This window comes from Bos indicus x Bos taurus, chromosome 3 (genome assembly GCF_003369695.1).
Source record: "Bos indicus x Bos taurus breed Angus x Brahman F1 hybrid chromosome 3, Bos_hybrid_MaternalHap_v2.0, whole genome shotgun sequence".
NCBI classification, from domain to species: Eukaryota; Metazoa; Chordata; class Mammalia; order Artiodactyla; family Bovidae; genus Bos; species Bos indicus x Bos taurus.
The window spans coordinates 34,100,959-34,118,032 of record NC_040078.1 but is presented as its reverse complement, the minus strand read 5'-3'; the positions used below and the strand labels follow the sequence as shown (position 1 = coordinate 34,118,032).

The 17,074-nt window shown below is 49.3% G+C and overlaps 1 protein-coding gene across 1 annotated transcript; it reads left to right on the top strand.

Annotated features, from left to right (window-relative positions):
- The first annotated feature begins 1,635 nt into the window (after nt 1-1,635).
- On the top strand, nt 1,636-16,434 carry SYPL2 (synaptophysin like 2). The gene is made up of 6 exons (XM_027536283.1): nt 1,636-1,974; nt 2,140-2,214; nt 9,387-9,511; nt 10,846-11,047; nt 11,979-12,170; nt 13,696-16,434. Exons 1-6 carry the CDS (start codon nt 1,921-1,923, stop codon nt 13,840-13,842), a joined length of 795 nt encoding a protein of 264 aa, XP_027392084.1. The 5' UTR covers nt 1,636-1,920; the 3' UTR covers nt 13,843-16,434.
- The last annotated feature ends 640 nt before the right edge of the window (nt 16,435-17,074 follow it).

Genomic DNA, 17,074 nt, shown 5'->3' with positions numbered 1-17,074 from the left:
CCAGGGGTTCAATTTTACATGCAATTTTAATTTTGTTTTTAAAGAATAGATTTGAGACAAATGAGGAAGAGTGTTAAAATTTCACAAGGCTGATTGGTGGGTATGTGGAATTTTGCTGTGTTATTCTGATTCTTCTCTGATTGCATTGTATTCCACATGCATATTGTTGTTGACATTGCTAATGAGTGTATTATTTCATGTGTGTAGTGTGGGTATTTACATACCTTATACCACTTAAGCTGCTGATCACTTTATGAAATAAGGACAGAAATTATTATCCCTATTCCATAGAAAAGGAATCTCTGAGACTGCAGGATAATTTATTAACAACTGGTTTGAGGAGGGGGGCTTCCCAGGTGGCACTGTAGTGAAGAATCTACTTGCCAGTGCAGGAGATACAAGAGATACAGGTTCAATCCCTGGGTCTGCAAGACCCCCTGGAGAAGGAAATGGCAACCCACTACAGTATTCTTGCCTGAGATACGCCATGGACAAAAGAGCCTGGCAGGCTACAGTCCATAGGGCCACAGAGTTGGTCACAACTGAGCATGTAGGCATTCATGGATTGGGGACTCACTCAGCAGTTCCTTGCTTAGCCTAGATTTGCATGCAAGTCCACTGGAGAAATTCCCTTCAAGCCCAGGTGACTTGACTCCCCTCATTGACCACCTCCAAGCTTGGAAGGCACTTACTTAGGGGACAAATCGCATTAATAATAGCTAAATGTTCCCTCAGAAGTCATTCTGAAGTACCAGAAGGGACTTCCAGGAATGATACTCAGGCGATGGATACACATTTACAGCCAATTTTTAGAAGGTGAAGGCAGTTTCTTTGACTATATGCCCCACCCCCATCCCCACTGGCTCGCTCAGTGACTTTGGACAAATCACTTAACCTCTCAGTACTTAACATTTACACTCCTGTAAACCGAACGTGTAATATGCATCATTACTTATTCCGGCTCGTGCAGAACCCAATTTGAAAATTAGGGACCGATTTATGGTGGATCGTAAGTAATAACGTCAAATTTTCAACACAATGTACATCTTCTGAGCCCTCTCCATTCCTCAAAGACTATTTTTCACTCTCATTTAAATGGCAGTGGCTATTTTAAAGGAGGCTGAGTTTATACTTTTCAGTGATCCATAACTTTTACATCACTAAGGTAAGAATGGTTTTTGCTGTGAAAAAATTAAAGCAACGCCTAACTAGACAGCAAAAACTGGATATCTTCTATTGCCCTTTTCATCTGTTCTGGCTTTGAAGATTTGGGGAGAAAGCAGTTTGCTAACCAGAAGTTTTAGAACTTTATTTCAGCACTGATAATAATGCTTTGATGAGAATGCTTTAGGTTCTACATGTTGAGGAAGAAGAAAGGCACTGAGAAGTTCCAAATCCAGGAAAGTTGGGAAAGATAAACTTGGGAGCCGGTGACTGCCAGCGCCCCGGGCCAGTTCCCCACTTGGGTTGTGGGTCGGGTGGCCGCGGTGTCTCGCTGACCCCTGGAGGTTCTGGCAAAGAACCGGAGCCCCCTCGCGGCCGAACTGCCCGCAGAGGCCACAGGTCCCTTTAAGGAGTCCCGCGGGCAGGGACCCGGGAGCTAAGGGGGCGGGAGGACGGCTTGAGAGCGGGCGCCACGTGACTCGGCTGCCAAGTTGGTTCGCGAGTTTGACAGAAGTTTGAATTGGACTCGGGGGCTTTCTGCAGCCGGCCGGGCAGAGCGGCGGCCGCGGCCTCGGAGAGCGCGAGCAGCAGCGCCCCCCGCGACTCACCCAGCCAGCCTGGATCCCGGGCGGCCGACGGCCGCTCCAGCTCCGGTACCGCCCGCTTCCCGCGCCGCGGGTCAGCAGCCCTCAGCCCCACCACAGTCCCCGCAGCCCCCGCAGCCCCCGCGCCGCGCCCCGGCCCCGCTGCGCCAGCATGTCCTCGACGGAGAGCTCCAGCCGCACCGCGGACAAGTCGCCGCGCCAGCAGGTACTCCCCTCACGCCCCTGAGGCTCCCTCTCGCCTCTCGTCCTCTACCGGGGTGTCGGGCCGACCCTTATTCCTCCCCTTCTCCCGAATGTGAGTGGGAGAAAGAGGGCAGCGCCCTCCCTGGTCCTCCACCGCCCTGACCCCGGGCGGGCTGTGTCTCTGCAGGTGGACCGCCTGCTCGTGGGGCTGCGCTGGCGGCGGCTGGAGGAGCCGCTGGGCTTCATCAAAGTTCTCCAGTGGGTGAGTTGCAGCCCCAGCCGAGGGCTATTTCGGGAGCCTGGGCTGTGACGCTGACCCTAAGCAATGTGGCCGGAGTTGGGGGGTGGGGTGGGGAGGTGCTGCGGCTGGCCGGGCGGAAGGGTGGGGGGCGGCGACAGGTGGGCGGGGGAGGGGTGCGCTGGGGTTGCTTCTCCAGCACTTGGTGGCAGGAGGGTGAGGAACGAGGCATGCGGAGTCCCGGATTCAGTCCTTCTATGTGCAAGGAGCTTTTGCCCAGGGCGCTCACATTTCACCCGGGCGAGAGGACCCGGGTGTAACCTTTCCAGAACTCTGATCCTGCACATACCACTCCTGGGTGGCGGGAGGGGGGAGGAGGACAAGGGGGACGAGGAAAGCTGCGGAGGGCAGAGGAGGGAAGGAGGCAGGCGACGGGTACCATCCTGTCCCCAGACCTGCCAGGGCCTGACTGATCCTGGAGGTGGACTCAAGGGACAGGGTCCTGGCTGGCAGGCCTGCTCTATTGAGATCACGTGTAATCTGCGTTGCTGTAACTGCGGGAGCAAGTGCGTGAATGAATGAATGGATTTCATGGCCCGAGGATGAAATAAAGAAAAGAAAAATAAGACAATAAAAGTCAGCCAAAACGTGCCTTGTAGACTAAGATATGGAGAAGGCAATGGCAACCCACTCCAGTACTCTTGCCTGGAGAATCCCAGGGACGGCGGAGCCTGGTGGGCTGTCGTCTATGGGGTCGCACAGAGTCGGACACGACTGAAGTGACATAGCAGCAGTAGCAGCAACAGACTAAGATAGAACATTGAGCTGGAAAGCTGGGGCCTTAGGATACAGACCTGGACCTGCCTTTTCTATCTACTTGACCTTGGCAAAAATCTCTTCTTTGGGCTTCAGTTTCCAATATTAATCAAATGTTGATCAGACCGTCCCTAGAGTCCCTTTCTGCTCTAAATAGGTTGGCATGCCAGAACATTACCCTGATTAGACTTATTCTGTGGCCTTGAAGAAATCATTTGCCCAGGGCCTCAGTTTCCCTGTAGTGGTATAGGGGAAACACCATCTTCTCCTGCCTGACTGGTACTTTGAGACCTTAGCATGTTCTCTGTCCGTCCCAGTGTATAAATTAGGATCCTGGACAGGTGCAGTCACTCTTTCAAATTATAAAGACCTGTCGGGAGCATTTAGCGCACTATCAGAGAAGAGATTTGTTAGACAATCCGCACACCAAATGGTGTGTGAATAACTTAATTAATATGCTTTCAGCACAAAATTCAGCTGGGGAATAAGTTACCATTAATACTGAGGAGGATTGAGTTCTAAAGGGCTTTTAACTCACTGGAGACAGGAGTTAACACTGTGTCACTGATTCGTAAATCGTCCTTTGGATGAGAATCATCAGATCTGGAATTTAGAAGCAATAGTGCATTTGGGGTTATCTTCCCATATCTGACACCCTGACTGGGGCTACAGGCCAGACTGGGGAGCTCCCAAGTGCAAACTCTGGGACCTAGTGGGGACTTTCCACTCTCCCTACTGCCTCAAGAGCATTTGGAATAACTGCTGACTGAGCTCTTTCACCTCTCCTCACTTCCCTGCTCTGACGCACCCCTTGAGTATCTGAGGGGGCCATGGAAGAGTAATCTTAAGGCTCTGTGTGTCTGCTATCCAGAGCTGGGAAGCCATTATGAGCAATCCAGAGGAGCAGAACCGGAAATAAAACAGTACGGTTTTATCATTAAACTAGACAATTGGATCTAAGGGAAATTTGAGAAAGACTGTCAAGGGATGAGGAAAACAATGAGGTTATTAGACCACGGAATCATCCTCCATGGGGGGCGGATTCTGAAAGGCTTCTTTCTTCAACCTTTCTATCCTTTTCCCAAACCTACCCCAGCCAACACCCATAACATTTCTGTAAGGCTGCACAAAGCAATGCCTGGTCTTGTCCACAGTCAGCTCTGATCCCTAAGAGTTAAAACCTGTTTGACTTTTAAGATCCTCAGTTTCTTAGAGAGGAAGTTATGCTTTTCTCTCATAATACTCAATCCAGGAGTCCATGGCTAGGTTCTGAACTCAGCTTTCATTCAAAGGGTAGCTTCATAAAGAGATGCTTTGCTTTTACTGCCAACCTGGTAACCTGAATTCAAAGTGAGTTTCACTTGCCCTGAGTCTCTCCAGGTGAACACAGGTACTGGCCCCAGGAACCAGCACCAAAATGACAGTGAAAATATCATTTGGGACTTTTTGCATATTTCCTGCTTGGAGGGATCAAATACTCCTGTCTCGACAAAGGGAAAAAAACACCACACACAAAGCTTGCAGTTATTGTAATGATAACTGAAAACTCTGTTGTCACTATTACCAAAAAAGCAAAGCTTTTACTGGAATCCTGGTGAGATAAAGTAATGTTATTCTTCTATTAGCGTATCTTTTTAAAATTTTAACATGAACTAATCTCACCTCAATTTCAGTTCTGGGGTCTCACTGAGTCTACACTAAGCTAGGCAAAGAACATGGGCATATACCAATTATTGGAGAACTAGTTTTTCTCAGCTTTCTAGCTATGGAAGCTGGGGTAAGTGATGAAATCTTCATGGGTCTAAGTTTCTTATCTGTAAATGAGGGTAAGATACATCTCATGAGCTCTCTGGAAAGATTACAGAAAGCAATATCTGTAAAGCATTGGAGCATCTGAGAAGACCATGGTGAGCCTGGCAATCCAAGAGGTATTCAGTAAGTATTGGTTCCCAGACCTCTCATTCTCCCTAACTTTCCCCCTTATGCAGACTGTCAGCTAGACTTGTCCTTTGGTAAGATCATTTAGATGTTACTGCCAAATCCCTATTCTGTTCTTGTTCATTAGCTAAGTTGTGTCCAACTCTTTGTGATCCCATGGACTGTATCAAGCGAGGCTTCCCTGTCCTTCACCATCTCCTGGAGTTTGCTCAAACTCATGTCCATTGAATTGGTGATGTAATCCAACCATCCCTACCTCTGTTGCCCCCTTTTTCTCCTTATCCTCCTTCTCCCCTTTAGCCCCCTCTGAGGGTAAGGTATGAATCGCTTGGATTATTCAGTCACTGTTCCAATGAAGTGAAAGTGAAAGTTGCTCAGTCGTGTCCAACTCTTTGCAACCCCATGGGTATAGTCCATGGAATTTTCTAGGCCAGAATACTGGAATTGGTAACCTTTCCCTTCTCCAGGGGATCTTCCCAATCCAAGGATCGAACCCAGGTCTCCTGCATTGCAAGCGGATTCTTACAAGGGAAGCCCGCTGTTCCGATAATGTCATATTATGTTTAACTGGGCATGCCCTTGATCAGTAACTCACCTTTGAGGTACCAAAGTCACTTATTTGGCTCTGGGGTCTCGGTAGTGAAAATAAGGTATTTCAATAAATATGGAGAATTCAAAAGCACACCATCAGAGTCTGTAACAACCAATGAGATGATTGTGGGAATAGGCTTTGGGGGAGATCTTGTCTTCCTTGTGCTCTGCGCTAAGTGGAAATGTTAGTGTTCTCAGGACTGACAAAGGTTATCACCAAAAAGCAAGTCAGCACCAAAGTGGAGCCTCATCCTTAAACTAGCAAGGTTATTCTTACATCTTTCCAAAAGAGATGCAGAGGCAGGAGAAAGAGGAAGAGGAGGAGGAGGAGGAGAGTGTGGCCACTGCTGTTCCCAGCAATGCAGGCCCATGAGGAAGAGGGCTAGTTGGTATCAGAGCCCTGGAGATGCCCCTTGTCTCAGGGTCTCCATCCTTCCTTGGCTTCTGTTCTTCATGACCAGCTTGGTGCCTAGTAACAGGGGTGATTACTGGTCTTCTGCACTCTTCCCTGTGGCTCAGTCCCCTGATACAGTTCAGGAAAAAGGCATATCTGGTGCAGAAAGGTGGAAGGAGCTGGGAAAGCATCTTTCTCTGCTCCTGCATCCCAAGGTGCACAGCTACTTCCTCCCTCTTTGCAATCCTCCCTGCACAGACTGGAGATATCTTTTTTCAGCCTTAATAATTCTGTGATCCTGGGTTATGTTTTGGCTTTTATTTGAGCATGACTCCTTTCTGGATGCAAACTCTTGAGAGCAGGTACTGGTCTTATTCATCTTGGATTCTGCAGCGTCTGGCACAAAGTAGATACTCGATAACTCTTTGTTGATTAATGAATGGATGACATAGAAAGAGCAGTGAACCGGTAATCAGGAGTTGTGAATTCTAAGCTTGGCTCTCACATTGGCTAAATGTGACCTTGGGAAAGTCACTTAATCTTTTGGGACTTCAGTTTCCACCTCTATGAAATGAGACTGTTGCGCTTGATAATCTCTGAGATCCTTTTTGCTCTGCTGTTCTGTGAACCTGAGAGATTTTCCCGAGATTCCACCGTCCATTCACTTAATAGCAAACTGTCATCTGTTATCTGACACCTTCTGACTGTGTTGTTCTGATTTAACCATATATTCTGGTTAATAAAATTATATAAGTTGTTTAGAGACTCCTGACTTTCAAAGAATCAGAATAGAAGAGAATACAGTTAATACTAATGTTACTATGGGTGTATTTTGCCCATGGAGGAATCATAAAGCAGGGTTCAGGATTTTTAGAACCTCAAGCCTGTCTTCTGGACACAGCAGAACTTTCTGCAATGATGGAAAAGTTCTATAATCTGTGTGGTTCAGCATGGAACCTACTAGTCACATGTGTCTAGTGAGCACCTGAAATGTGGATAGTGTGACCGAGCCACTGAATCTTAAATGTTATTTAATTTTAATTAATTTAAATGTAAATAGCCACATTTGGCTAATTGCTACCATAGTGGATAGTGAAGCTCTAGGGTACAAGCTCCATGAAGACAGAGATTTTGCTTTTCTTTTTTGTTCACTAATAAGTCATATTGCCTAGAACAATGCCTGGGACATAGTAGATGCTCAATAAATGACATCTTTCTGTAGCTGGTCAGGAGTGCCAGTCAAGAGAGTGCTGGTAAAACAGAAGCTCCATAACTAACTGTTCATTGCCCTAGGTGAGAAGTGCCAACTTTTAGGGGGGACCTATACAGAGCCACTCACTAACTGCTAACAGTAAAAATATATCCAACTGTCTGCCCTTCCTAGAATGGTACGTCCTAATTGTGTCCAGTTCTGGACACCAGAAGCTAAGAGGAACAAAGAAACTTCCATGAGGACTCAGAACCACAGAGCTGACAAAAGATTAGAGAATCCTTATGAGGGTGAGCTAGAGGAGTGCCATGGTTATGCCAGGGAGGCCACTTGGAGTATGTAAAGGTAATGATGCAGAGGTTTTGAGTGACTTCCCTTCAGTTCTGTCAAGAAGATGAGCAAACAGGGTTCTACTGTGGCCTCTGTAGTTTAAGTCAGATCAGGAGGTTATTCAGGCACTGGAGAGAGATTATACTATCTCCTTTCCTGGAGGAGTGTTAAGATGGAGACAATTCTTGTTTGTTCGAATTAAACCTCCTAGAAACAGAGAGGTACCCATTATGACCTTTAGAGAGGGGTCAGTGGCTCCAGCCTGGAGAAGATCTGCCAGGCCAGGCGATGCAAGGTGGGGCAGTGGCACCGGACACCACCCATGGCCAGAGCGCAGCTGCTGGCAAACCCAGCCAAGAACACATGGAGAGAGCTACCCTCAGAGTGAGAGAACCACAGAGCTGGAAAGGCCTTGGGATGGCCTGCTCCAAACCTCTCGTTTTACAGATGAGGAAACTGAGATGCCGAGAACAGAATGGCTTGTTAGAGGTTACTGGCTCATTAGTGACAGGACCAGGACTAGGACCCAGATTTCCAGACTCCTAACCCAGTTCTCTTTTCCTTCCGCAACACTATCAAGCATTAGCAAGATACCATGCACACAACTCTATTCTATCAACTCTGGATGCAGGGTTGGGATGTGAATTAGCTGTCTTCTAGGTAATTCATGTCTGAGATACTGAATCACAAAGAAACATACAAAAAGTGAACAATTAACAGAGTAAGCTCACTGCTTAACACAAAGGATTATATCATGCACAAGCCAATGGTAAGAACACAGGAAATGGGGCCTCAACAGATGATGTGGGAGAATAAGAAATTCCAATTTCTCACCTTCTTTTCTAACCAAAGTGTGTGTCCCCAGGAAGAAATTAGAAAATTGTAGGATGAGGAAATTCCATTTCACTCAAGATAGGAGGTTTAGTAACATGTGATGAAAGGTGAAGAGGAAAACAATTCAAGTAATCTGAAATGCCTTTGGTTCTCAACACCGAGAAATGGCAGCATCAACAGATTATAAAGTGAAACACCACTGGGGAAATAGCAAAGGCTGATAAGGCAAGTGGAGGATACTTTTCTCTGGGTTTGAGCCAGGACTGCTGGTAACCCAGCCAGCACTGTTGCTGAAGGAAAGGTGCCTTTAGGGGAAGAGAAGTTAGCTGGTGGTACCGTGGGACAGCAGCCCAGCCCCTGCCCCCTTGGTCCCTCTGAAGGCTTGGCAGAAGTGGTCCCCTCCAGCTATATCTCCACTGAGGCAGGAAGTCACTGTAAGTTAGCAAGAAGGTAATGACAAGATTGAATGATGCCTTCAAAGGAGAAATGGAAAGAATTCCATGCATGCCTGATCTCAGTTGGCACAGGGGAATTTCTAGGATGCCTCTCCCTTGGGGAGGAAATTCAAGTGCACCTTTGAGATAGAAGTTTCTAAAGCCTAAATTGCTTTGTGTTAGTCATCATCTTAAGGAGGCTATCTGTGGTCTCCAATGTCACATCCAGTGGGGAGACTTAGAAACTGCCCATTTCTCCCTCTTCATTTCCCTCCCAGGTAGCAGTCAAAGTCAACCCTATGCATTTGGCTATTTGGTCCAGCATCCTGTGCAGTGAACAGAGCACCCTGAGGCTGGGAGACCAGCAGAAGCCACGGGTCCCTGGCCAGAAGGGACTTGATTAAAGGGACTCCTGGGAATGGCTAACCACTCCAGTATTCTTGCCTGGAGATTCCATGGACAGAGGACCCTAGTGGACTATAGTCTGTGGGGTCAAAAAGAGTCAGACATGACTGAGTGACTTTCATTTTCACTTTCACTTGGCCCCATCCCATATCTGTACCTGCTAGGAGTGAGAGGGTGGTTCAGAGGGATAGATCTTGGCCAGTTGAGACCTTCTGACTCTCAATCGGGCTTCACTCTCTCTCAGCTCTTTGCTATTTTCGCCTTCGGGTCCTGCGGCTCCTACAGCGGGGAGACAGGAGCAACAGTTCGCTGCAACAACGAAGCCAAGGATGTGAGCGCCATCATTGTTTCATTCGGCTATCCCTTCAGGTGAGCATGAGCTGATTCTGACCCAGCACATCCTCTCTCATTGCATTGGGAGGACCTGCATGGTCTCTTCCTCCTCCAGAAACCTAAAGACCTTTTGTTGTGTGCCACTCCAGTTTCAAATAGAATTACAAGGCACAGGCCCTTCCTGCCCTTTAGGAATTTCAGACAGGAGAAGGCAATGGCACCCTACTCCAGCACTCTTGCCTGGAAAATCCCACAGACGGAGAATCCTGGTAGGCTGTAGTCCATGGGGTTACTATGAGTCGGACACGACTGAGCGACTTCACTTTCACTTTTCTCTTTCATGCATTGGAGAAGGAAATGGCAACCCACTCCAATGTTCTTGCCTGGAGAATCCCAGGGACGAGGGAGCCTGTTGGGCTGCCATCTCTGGGTTGCACAGAGTTGGACACGACTGAAGCGACTTAGCAGCAGCAGCAGCAGCCAGAGAAAAATATAAGGGAAACTCAGATAAACCCTTGTTTTAATAATGTTCCAGTCTATGAATAACCAATAGCAGGTAATGACAGCTCCTACAGAAAGAACCCCACTGTGTGGGGTGGAGACTTATAGGAGTCTGGGCTAGTTGAGCAAGTCTCTTCTACCCTCCATAGCCTCCTCCCTGCCTTGAAGGTAAGGAAGGCTTTCAGTACTCAGATCCTAAAGAGCTGAAGGGGGACACTCACCTGTACCACCAGAATACAAGGAGGCACACCTTGACCAGGAGGTAGAAGGGAATACTCTTTCCTGGGTATCTAGGAGCTTAGAGAAGGGGGAGCCCAAGTGTTCAGAGGAGAATAGGGACAGGGCTCACCTCTTCAGAAATTTCTAGTAGCAGCATCCAAGTTAGATCAGCTGTCTCTTGCACATAATAGTGTGTTTGTTTTTGGTCTAATGTAGTCTCACTGGGGGACTTAAAGTCTGAGAACGGGTAATTCCAATCTTAACTTGGGCACAGTGCTTTCCCAGGGGCAGAATGAAGCTGATTCCCCTGATGGTTTGGCTGACAGAAATAGATGAACTATATATATTGTGGTTATGACTTAAAGGGTCCTGGAGATACTTGGGAATACAGGGTCACCATGTCTGGGCAGGATGGATGAATGTGGGGTGGTGGCCGAGCGGGAGGTAGAGTTTGGCCAGAATTCCAGGGAAATTCCTGTCTTGACTCCAAGGTTCCCTCCACAAACTTTCCTCCCTACATGCCCCTCTCGGCTCTGCAAGAGTCCTTGGGTGTTAACCGGAGCAGGACTACCCCTGGGGCAGGGAGGGCCTGCTGCTTGCACAGGGAGAGGATCGCCCTGAGCTCAGGGTTGGCTTCATGCCACCTGCAGGTTGAACCGGGTCCAGTATGAGATGCCCCTCTGTGACGATGAATCCACCTCCAAGACCATGCACCTCATGGGAGACTTCTCTGCCCCCGCCGAGTTCTTCGTGACCCTGGGCATCTTTTCCTTCTTCTACACCATCGCTGCGCTCGTCATCTACCTGCGTTTCCACAAACTCTATACGGAAAATAGGCGCTTCCCACTGGTGGTGAGTGGGCACAGCCAGGAGGGATGGGGTGGGGAGGAGATACTGAGGAAGTGTACATCCTGGGCTGAAGACAAGCATGGCAGCTTTCCTGGGTCCCTGACCCTCACAGGTGAACCTTCCCGATCTCCCTGGCAGCTCTTTGCTGTTGGTCCCTTTGGGTGCTGGGGCTGCCAGGTCCTTGGGCCTGTAGAAGGCCCACGTCTCAGGGCTCTGTGTCTACCGACTTCCCATCACTTGCTCTGCTCACAGGAGGCACAACAGCTTCAGGAAGCAGGCTCTGGAGTCAGATTTGCTTGGGTTCAAACCCCAGCAATGTCCCTTACTAGCCATATGCTCTTGACAAGTTATTTAACCTCTCTAAATGTCAGTTTCCTTGACTAAAAAATGGAAAGAAAACAATAACTATCTCACTGTTTTGGAAGGATAAAATATCTGGTATAAGAATATCTAGTATATAGTTAGCCTCCATAAGTGCCAGCTATTATTAATACTATTTCCCCTTTGCTTTCTCCTTATCCTAGGCATGCAAGGTGGAAAGGGTGCCTTAGGGGATCCCCACTTATCTCCTGCAGTCTGCCCTAACTCTACCACCAGGTGTAACTGAGCAATGGTGATCAAAGCAAAGGCTGGGGCAGGGGAACGTGGTGCGTTTAGGCTGCTTGGGCTTGGGGATGACACTGACCAATGGATGACTTGTTCCCTGACCTCAGTTCTGAGGGCATGGGCAAGGGTAGCCCTGGCTGGCAGGATTCTCTTGATGGCAGATTCCCCAGAATGATCTAGGCTCCCTGAGCCTCCAGGTGTCAGGTAGGATGGGAAGAGGCAGCTGTCCTGGGACCCCAGGATCACAGTGCGTTAGGGCAAGAGGAAAAGAAGTGCAGAATCATGGATTCCTTTCTGACTGTATTTCCTGTCCCTCTGCTCCTCCCAGGACTTCTGTGTGACTGTCTCCTTCACCTTTTTTTGGCTGGTAGCTGCAGCTGCCTGGGGCAAGGGCCTGACTGATGTCAAGGGGGCCACACGGCCATCCAGCCTGACCGCCGCCATGTCTGTGTGCCATGGAGAGGAAGCAGTGTGCAGTGCCGGGGCCACACCCTCCATGGGACTGGCCAACATCTCCGTGGTGAGAGTTGTGGCCACTAATGGGGTGTGGGGGAGGCAGCACTGTCCCTGATGCCCAGGCCAGTCACAGCAGTAAGGGCTGAGAAGAACAGGGAGGGTGTCCTCACAGCTGGTATCCCCAGCACCTGCAGCCAGCACATCCCCTCTGCTTCACGCTGGCTGCTGGCCTCTGGCTGACCCCAAGGGACATTTGGGAAGGGCCACTCAACCTCCCATTTCTTCCCTCTTCTGCCCTCTGCCTCCCATTTCCCTCCATTCTCCCCACCTCTTGGCATGCTCGTTGAGACCACCTCCCACTCCTCCTGTCTCTTTATGTGTATGTGTGTGCACACACATGAGCACATGAAGAGGGCGCCTAGGGCTGTGGTGGGGCTCAAAGCTGGGAGCTGACCCAGAGTGCATGAGAAGGAGCTCCAGGCTGGACAAGAGTTTTGGGCAGTGGTGGGTCCAGCTGGTATGCATGTATTGGCCACCTTAGTTAGAACATCAAAATATCTCTATATCAGTTGGTAGATAGCTGAGGCCTTGAGTTTTGCAAATGTACCCCTGTCATCTCAGCCACCTCAGCCCTGCCCTGGAAAGCTTTGGCTTAAACATCCCCAGATAGAGACCTGGGTTCAATCCCTGGGTTTGGAAGATCCCCTGGAGAAGGGAAAGGCTACCTACTCCAGTATTCTGGCCTGGAGAATTCCATGGACTGTATATCTATGGGGTTGCAGATTCGGACACGACTGAGAGACTTTTACTTAGGGAAATCTCTCCCTGAAAATGGTCAAAACATCTCCAAAGCCCAGTAACTGAAAGGTTTAATGGCTGGTACACCAGGGAGCTTTCTAGACCTTGCTGGAATTTTGATGATAGGTTCCACCTCCCTGCACCCCCCCCCAAGACTGTACTGTAAAAATGTTCACGTACAGTGAAGTTGAAAGAATTTTTACAATGAACACCCACACACTAATCAACTAGACTGTACCATTAACATTTTACTAGACTTGCTTTATCACATATCTATCTGACTCTGTTCATCTATCAATCCATCTTATTGTTAATGCATTTCAAAGTTAATTGCAGACATCTGTACACCTCCCCTAAATACTTCCTGCTGATAGTTTTTTAAGTATTTTGAGTAAATATTTGGATAGAGCCAGCTGGGTGGCTGCCCTAGGAAAGGAGCACCTTGGACAGCTCTGGCCCCGCCCACCCCAGGAGGCCCCAAGGATGCTGGGCGAGGCTCCATGAGAGCCCTTGCTCTTTGCTCTGCTTTGCATGATGCTCCACTCCAGGAATCACATTCTCCCAGCGACCAAGCCACAATTTGGGTGCATGCTGCAGACAGAGTTAGATACCTTCATCAGAGAGCTCCTTAATGGGTGATGGCCCTAAACCGTGCTCCTCTGTCTTTCAGTCTTTCTAACCCTCTGTGCCTCCCTCCCTCAACCTCATGCAGGCATCCCTCCTCCCTGTTCCCACAATGCCTTCCTTCCTATTCTCACGACCTCCCTCCTCCCCCTACCATGTCTTTGCAGCTCTTCGGCTTTATCAACTTCTTCCTGTGGGCCGGGAACTGTTGGTTTGTGTTCAAGGAGACCCCGTGGCATGGGCAGGGCCAGGACCAGGGTCAGGGCACCAGCCCGGAGAGCGCAGCTGAGCAGGGAGCGGTGGAGAAGCAGTAAGCAGCCCCCAGCTACTCCCGAACAGAACAGCACAGAACAGCACCTCTTCAACCACCTCCGGCTTCCAGGACCTCCCTCTTCCTTCTCCTCCAACTTCCCTCCCCCATCATTCTGGGCTTTGAGACGTCTTCACTGATGGGCAGGCACCAGCTGTCGGAAACCTGGGCAGCCCTCCCAGTGCCTTCCTATCCCTCCTCTTCCTGGAGTCCCAGATGGCAGGAGCTCAGCGCTTCTTGTCTACTGCCTGGACCCAGGCATCTTCCTTGGGGTCTTACATGTACCCTCACAGCCTCTGAGAACCAGCCTCTGCTGCAGGCAAGGGCTGGGGTCAGGAGACCTGAGACTGGTTCCTTGCTGCCACTTCTATCGATCTGTCCAGCTTCAATAAATGTGGGGGGAGGGGAAATTGGTTGGCAGCCTTCTCCCTGCTCTCTTGCATGGAGTGCCCACCAGTGGTTTAGTGACCTCTCTTCAGTGGCTGTCATCAAGGCCCCATGTCTGCACTGACCTGACATCAGTCTGAGCTCAGTATGTTCCCCACTCGCTCCTCTGGCCCCTGTTTGCCCACAGAGTCCATCATGTTTGAACCCAGGAGGCTGACTTGCCTAGAAAACAGCCTTCCAGAGGGTCCCAGTTGCAACTGAGTTGCAACTTGAACAAACAGTAGCCAGGAAACTTGCTGGGATATCAGTTTTTTCTATTCCTTTAGTTCTCCCACCCCTCCCTGCTGGGGCACTTTCCACCAATACTCTCAACTCCTACTTGCCCTAGAAACTCTACCTTTCTCCCTGTCCTCCTTCTTGGGCTTGTCTTACACTTGGGACACAAGATGAGGGGGTGAGGAGGCTCTCTGTTTCAGCCCTCCCCACCTCCTGCCTCTCTGTCCAGCTCCTTTCCCCAGCCTCTTGGATCTGAAGCATTCAAGATCCCTTTCTGAGTCTGTTCAGGCCTTCCTTTCATTCCTGTGGGGTCAGCTAGGGGCTCTGGAAGGAGGAAAAAGGACCATCACGAGTCTAAGCTGCCCCAGAGCCCCGGGACATGGATGGATGGGCCCACTTCCCCTTCACTCTCTTCTTTTTTTTCTCCTCCCTGCTCCTTCTCTGGACGCTGGTTCACATTTCTCCTTCTCACCTTTATGAAAGAATATGCCCTCTCACTTTGTCCTCCATTCCTCCTCTGTCTCCTCATTTTTTTCCAGGCTCTATCCCCGCACCCCTCACCCCCACCTCAGTCCAGGGCAGGCCGATGCTATTGGTGCTTCTTCACTTCGGGACCCAGTTCCATATTTGTCCTTGGTGTGTCTCCTCTTCCTGATACCTCCTTCAGTCCCTCTCTGGACCCCAGGGCCCAGGAGTCACTGCTGACTGGATAAGGGCCACCTGCCTCCCATGCCACTCAAAACGTTTCAGTCTGCCCTGGCCATAGAGCTGCCCAGGGAAGAAGGACAAAGGCAGATCCAGCCATTTTCCAAACCAGTGCCAGTTAGCCCATTTGTCATCCCAAAGGTGGGTGTGTCCTGTGCCAGTTTCTCCTCAGGACTGAGTCAACCCCTCCCACCTCCTCACCTTCCTCAGCACCCTCCACAGTAACATGTGCATTACTGGGGAACCCGGGTGGCAGGACCTTTGACTTTGGGCCAATCTTTTGGGTCAGAGTTTCCCCGCTTGATAGGGGAGTGTGAGATTTATATCTTCAAATGCCCCAGATTCCTTCAGTGAAAAATTAGGTATTTTGTTTTTTTAGCTTTCGGGGAGAGGATTTGAGGAGGGAAGCTGGGAGATGGGGATGAGGGTGTTTCTAAGTCTGAACCTCTCTCTGTCCTGAGCTGTCCCTGTGATTACTCAAGGACAAGGTGGGACAGCTTTGCCTGCAGCTCCAGAGCCTCAGAGAACAAAGGGGTTCCTTCATGGTTCTTCAGGTTGGCCCCTGTGAGGGTCTGTGCGCAGCTTCTACTGGAACTATGTTTCATTCTGTGTACGTATTTATAATTCATCTGAAATGTGATGGATAAAGTGTTCTCATTTGGGGGGCCTAAGTTACTAATTGGCCCTTCAGCTAGGGAAAGGGGGTGGGTAGGTATACACTCCTACCAAGGACTCCTAGCCCAGAGCTCTCCCTTGGGCCAAGAAGGCTCTTTTATCCTCTTCAAGTGGCTGGCTTGTTCTCAGCCAGAAGAGCCTTGATCTAGGCTATGGCCTCTCTCTTCATGGCCATCCTAAAAGGAAAGGCTGCTTCACCTCATTACTTTTAGAGGGCTGGACTGTCCTCAGAGGACTCATGTTCCCTCCAACCAGGGCTGGCATCACCACTTTGCCTAGTGGGGCCTGAGGTAGGACAAGGTGTCTGGTTTCTCCAGCTGCCGGGAGGAAGCCAGCTGGCAGGGCACTTGCCTTTGCCCTAGTAAATTCTGACCCTGCCAGGATGCCCACCTTGGACCTTTTCTGAACACGAGTTCCCTCCACTATTATGGTCGTAGATGTCCTTCTTCTGGGATTGCAGATCAGGGGTGGGGGGAGAATGTTGCATGTTGTTTTCTGGTGCTTGTCATTATACATATGAATAAACAGTGCTTCAAGCATTTGCCATGAAGGAGCCAAGAATGTAGCCCTTATGGGGATTTTTTTTCCTCCTCCCCTTGCTTTAAGTTCTTGGACAAATATCAGCATTTTCAACCAAAACATCATTCTACTCCTCTCCACTCTGCACTCCCAGCGATAAGAGTCTGAAGGCTGAGTTGTTCCTGGCAGACCCCAGCCTGGTGACATCTCCTCAATCCAAAGTAACTGAAATTCATTAATAAATTTAGAGCAAACTCAAAAGGCAGGAGATAGTGGCTTCCACAATGCTGTTTCCATTTGTGCTCTCCTACCATTTGTGACCTAATCTAGCTTCCTGTCAGGAGTTGAGGGCCTTATGCATTGCCCTCTTAACCTTACAAACTTGCACCTCTATGCCCCTTCTGACAGACAGTTATAGGCTTCATTTATAGTCCCTTGAAAAATACACTTGGGCACAAAATTATGCTCAATGTCACCAGATTTGCCAATCTCCTAGGAATCATCTATGGCTTTCAGGTTAAGAAGCTCTACCATCAGAGATCATCCTTGAAGTACTTTAACATTCCTTGGGTGAAAATGAGAAGACGCTCAGAGGTCTTGAAGTCACAGACCTTGACTTCTTTGCCTCCAGTTTGGTTTCCCCTGAGATGAAAGAATGAATACGGGGTGAGGTG

Excerpts from the sequence above, each read along its gene's own strand:
- SYPL2 (XM_027536283.1), top strand. The coding sequence starts at position 1,921 with ATGTCCTCGACGGAGAGCTCCAGCCGCACCGCGGACAAGTCGCCGCGC. Across the intron at positions 1,975-2,139 it reads ACAAGTCGCCGCGCCAGCAG|GTGGACCGCCTGCTCGTGGG; the intron begins GTACTCCCCTCA and ends GTGTCTCTGCAG. Across the intron at positions 12,171-13,695 it reads GACTGGCCAACATCTCCGTG|CTCTTCGGCTTTATCAACTT; the intron begins GTGAGAGTTGTG and ends ATGTCTTTGCAG.